The sequence below is a fragment of the Triticum aestivum genome, chromosome 7A (genome assembly GCF_018294505.1).
Source record: "Triticum aestivum cultivar Chinese Spring chromosome 7A, IWGSC CS RefSeq v2.1, whole genome shotgun sequence".
Lineage (NCBI taxonomy): Eukaryota > Viridiplantae > Streptophyta > Magnoliopsida > Poales > Poaceae > Triticum > Triticum aestivum.
Window position 1 is genome coordinate 550239879 of NC_057812.1, and position 3914 is coordinate 550243792.

Below are 3914 nucleotides of genomic sequence, written 5' to 3' on the forward strand. Positions count from 1 at the left end.
ATAAAAAAATCATGTATTTTTTTTGAAAAATTGAACATGTTTTAAATATACTAGCAAAATAGCCCGTGCGTTGCAACGGGAGAAAAAAGGTGAACCAACAAACAAAAGGAAAGAAAATGATAGTGCGACAATATGACTTAGTTTATACAAAAGGTGTAATATATATTCATTAAAATTAAAACATAATTGTTTCTACCAATTCTTGTTAAACACAAGCACGATTATAAAAATATTTTCTTTCACAATGCATACAATGTATGTACCACTGTTTGCTTCCCATTATTTACAATTATGAATTATATTAAGATTATATGCATAAAAGCACTCCACTAAAAGGTTGAACTCTAAAGCTTGTCACTACCTCACATTAAATAAATTTGATACTTTCAGTGAGCCTTTCTTTGGCACTCAGGAAACGATAAGTGCAAGGTGTGCCTTTCTCTAACTCCTGTTGTATTTCGCATTCGCCCACTTCATCATGTATAGAGGAAGCTTCATAGTTACCTTCATTTTCTCAAGCTCCTCCTTTATCAATAACACTCGTTAGACGACAATTATTTGATCAATGAATACTACAGCCAGTTCAGACCATGAATTTACTCAAAGTAAATCTCTCAAATTGTTGACCGGGATACAAATGACACAAAACAACCAAAAGAATACATTTGCAGAAACTTACCCGGTTCCCATGTTAATATAAGCCAACAAAAATAGCATGTTACATATATGTAGAACTGGAATCACTTATGTTTCACTCATCAGGCAAACATGCAGGTCAACAGAGACACCTACAGAAAATCCACACAAATGTTTGTCGTTGTGTGCATATTTTAAATCCATGTACTTGTTGCTTGGTGCCTAAATAATTACCTAGAACAAATCTTGGTTTTGTATGGAAATTCAGCTTCGGTGACCGGAGTTGAACAAACAACATACAGTAGCATTGAAAGCTGTCAACAGGTCAACCTACCACAAATCTTATTTTCGGAATTGAACAGACAACATACCACTGAAAGCTATTAAGGTAGCACACCATTCAAAATATCATGGTATATCCGAGTTACAACTTTTGGTATTTGATCTGATCGTCATAACTTTCAGCTTCATCTCGGTGTATACAAAAAACAAAAACTGATTCCTATCACAGCAATAGAAAACAATTGCTTGACAGAAAAAAGATAAATGGCATAACCAACAGGCACACCTCAAATTACCCAGCATAAATCAAATGTCAAACCGAATTCTTCTCCTACTGGCTGCTGCTGATTTACTTGGTGGCGACTGATGGGACCGAAGTACTTATCTGTAGTTAATCTATATTTGCGCGCGCGCACACACACACACATGTACCTTGGGTGCTTCCTCGTGGCACCACACCTGGCCGAGGTAGAGTTAGACCACACCCAGGTAGAGCATCGTCGCTGTCGAAGACAGTCGGCAATCAAAGTGGTGTAATTACATATGCCTGAAAGCAAAACATCCGTTGTAGAGTTGCCATCGAGATACAAAGGGCCTCACCTTTATTGTCCAAAGTCGTCGAGATGTAGAAGTTGTAGTACCAAGCGCCTAGCGACTGCATATAGAAAAGGATAATCAGCATCAAAGCAGGGAAAAAACTGAAAAGTAGAAGACTCATGTTACTTGCATACAATTTGTTGGATGTGTGTATCCCATTCTTTGCGCATCCACGACAGCAGGTGGAGCCCGTGGAAACACAGAGCAGGATCGGCCCAAAAGCATGATGCAACCCAGTCCAATGGAAGGGAGAGGGAAAGTGGCGCTCCAGCTCTGAAAAAACCCTCCTTTCTTGAGTTCCCCTACACTTGTCGTCGTTGTTCGCTCACCAAAGGAGGGTCCGGCATGGACTCACCGTTTCCATTCACGCGTCCGGCACGCCCATCCCCACGGTCGTGGTCAGCTACACCACACCATCGAGGCCGCTCTCAACCAGTGTTGGTTTCATCCTCTGCGATGCCACTGCCCTAGCGCACACAAGACGCGTCCAACCGGCTTCAGGGCCACCGCACTGGCGACGACTTCCCAAGAGGAGGAGCACAAGTCCGGCTCCGAGGCCTCGTGGCATTAGCCGCCAGCCAAGGCCCTGTCACCGTAGACCACAGGTGTCACGAGGAGAAGCAATGGTTGGACCAGAGGACAAGGTTCCATAGGCCCTGTGTTGTTGACGTCCTGTGGTTTGTGTTCAAGTGGGCCAATCACGCCACTGCCACCGCCGTCTAATGAGTTGCTGATCGCAAACAATCATTTTATAAAGTTGAAAGTGCAGGAAGCGTCCAACTAAATCGCTGATGTTAGCTGAATTTAATTCAGCATGGCATGAAAATTGAGATCACTAAATATTATTGTTACGACTGAATAGGAATTGCAGTTGCTACTTGTACATCTGTAAAAACAAAATTAATGGTAAAAATTTTCAGTGTTTGCTTGAATGTTATGAGTAAATGAGTGTTCCAGTAAGCTTTGTGTAAGTGCAGAATTGGACAGAAGTACATATGCAGAATTCTGAAATGAACTGAATGTCAATTGTTGCTCCTAACTGAATTGAACTAAATGGCAGCGAAAACTAAACTTGAACTAAATTAAATGACAACTATTGCTGGCACCCAGAACTGAACTTGAACGGAACTAAATGGCCACTATTGCCCATAATTGAACTAATGGAACCCAGAACATAACCAAATCCAAAAATATCCAGAATTAACACGACTGAATAGCACAAAACTTGAATTGTTGCTCTGGATGACAAAATATTGAACTTGTGCCAAAGTGAATGTACTTGGAATAATAATATATATGTACTTACTGGAATCTGGATGTGTGTGGTGTTAGCCTCTTCTTCCATAATTCCATCTCAGTTGCTTCTTCTATAAGAAAAAAAAGGATATTTGATCAAGTTCAATCAGATGCTTTTTCCGTGAGAAAAAGGGAAATTGATCAAGTTCCAACGAAATTAGATGGTGGGGGTTCAATCAATTCCAGTGTTCTTATTCGTGTGGAAGATGACAAGAGAAAGGCGGACTATTGATATTTACATGAGGTCACGAGCAGAGCAACGCGTACCATCCGGCCCAGGCGGTATCGTTCTGGTCGATCCCACGCTGTTTCTGTACACCTTGCATGTTGTTTCCTTCACTTGTGTCACAAGGAGCCGGATGGGCCACTGGTTTCGTGGCGACCTGAGCCATAGAGCCTCTCTAGATTTCATTGTCGTCCGATGCGGCATGGATGGACATCCCTCTGACTTAGACTCAGTTAAGTCAGATGATCTCTGCTCCAACAAATTGGCATGGGTACGACTGCAGAAAGTGGAAACAAATTTGAAGTGGTAAAGAAGACAAAAACATGCGAAAGAAGATTACTAATTCCTCACCTGCATGTAAAGTTGGATCTTAGTATTTAGACAAGGGCAATCATATCCGTCAGTACAGCCATCATGAAGAACACTATAGAATGCATCTGTATCCTACATGTTTGTACTGCAACCTCTGCAATTGGTTAGGGATAACATACAGTGCCTAAAAAACCTGAACATGATTAGTTAGATGAAACTTTATTTTCTTGTACACCAAACTCGTAACTCAAATATTCTCCTCCACGATCAGATCGTAGAAACTTTATTTTCTTGTTACGATGATTTTCAACTTCACTCTGAAATTCTTTGAACTTTTCAAATGTTTCAGACTTATGTTTCATTAAGTAGATACACCCATATCTGCTTAAGTCATCTGTGAAGGTGATAAAATAACGATATCCGCCACAAGCCTCAATATTCATCGGACCACATACATCTGTATGTATGATCTCCAACAAATCTGTTGCTCTCTCCATAGTACGGAGAACGGTGTTTTAGTCATCTTGCCCAAGAGACACGGTTCTCAAGTACCAAGTGATTCATA

At 40.9% G+C, this 3914-nt stretch overlaps 1 protein-coding gene and 1 long non-coding RNA gene across 12 annotated transcripts; both read right to left on the reverse strand.

Annotated features, from left to right (window-relative positions):
• Positions 1–220: 220 nt before the first annotated feature.
• LOC123148146 (uncharacterized) lies at positions 221–1136 on the reverse strand. Its single transcript, XR_006473671.1, has 2 exons — positions 1008–1136; positions 221–525 (listed from the first exon to the last, which is right to left on the reverse strand). It is a non-coding gene; the product is annotated as an uncharacterized lncRNA (long non-coding RNA).
• Positions 1137–1383: 247 nt separating this feature from the next.
• Positions 1384–3558, reverse strand: LOC123148145 (uncharacterized). Of its 11 annotated transcripts, none has more exons than XR_006473667.1 (6): positions 3389–3558; positions 3079–3314; positions 2822–2882; positions 1650–2101; positions 1519–1573; positions 1384–1421 (listed from the first exon to the last, which is right to left on the reverse strand). XR_006473667.1 is itself a non-coding variant. In XM_044567509.1 (4 exons), exons 2-4 carry the CDS (start codon positions 3239–3241, stop codon positions 2083–2085), a joined length of 387 nt encoding a protein of 128 aa, XP_044423444.1. In that variant the 5' UTR covers positions 3242–3314; positions 3389–3558; the 3' UTR covers positions 1585–2082. The 11 variants fall into 11 exon arrangements, 1 of the variants encoding a protein (XP_044423444.1); XR_006473666.1 differs by having other exon boundaries at positions 1650–2221; XR_006473662.1 differs by having other exon boundaries at positions 1650–2401.
• Positions 3559–3914: the final 356 nt, after the last annotated feature.

Bases quoted from the DNA above. Each gene is read 5' to 3' on its own strand.
- LOC123148145 (XM_044567509.1), bottom strand. From the start codon at position 3,241: ATGCCGCATCGGACGACAATGAAATCTAGAGAGGCTCTATGGCTCAGG. The intron at 2,883-3,078 runs GTACGCGTTGCT...TTTTTCTTATAG, and splicing joins GATACCGCCTGGGCCGGATG to AAGAAGCAACTGAGATGGAA. The intron at 2,246-2,821 runs GTAAGTACATAT...GTTTGCGATCAG, and splicing joins CCACACACATCCAGATTCCA to CAACTCATTAGACGGCGGTG.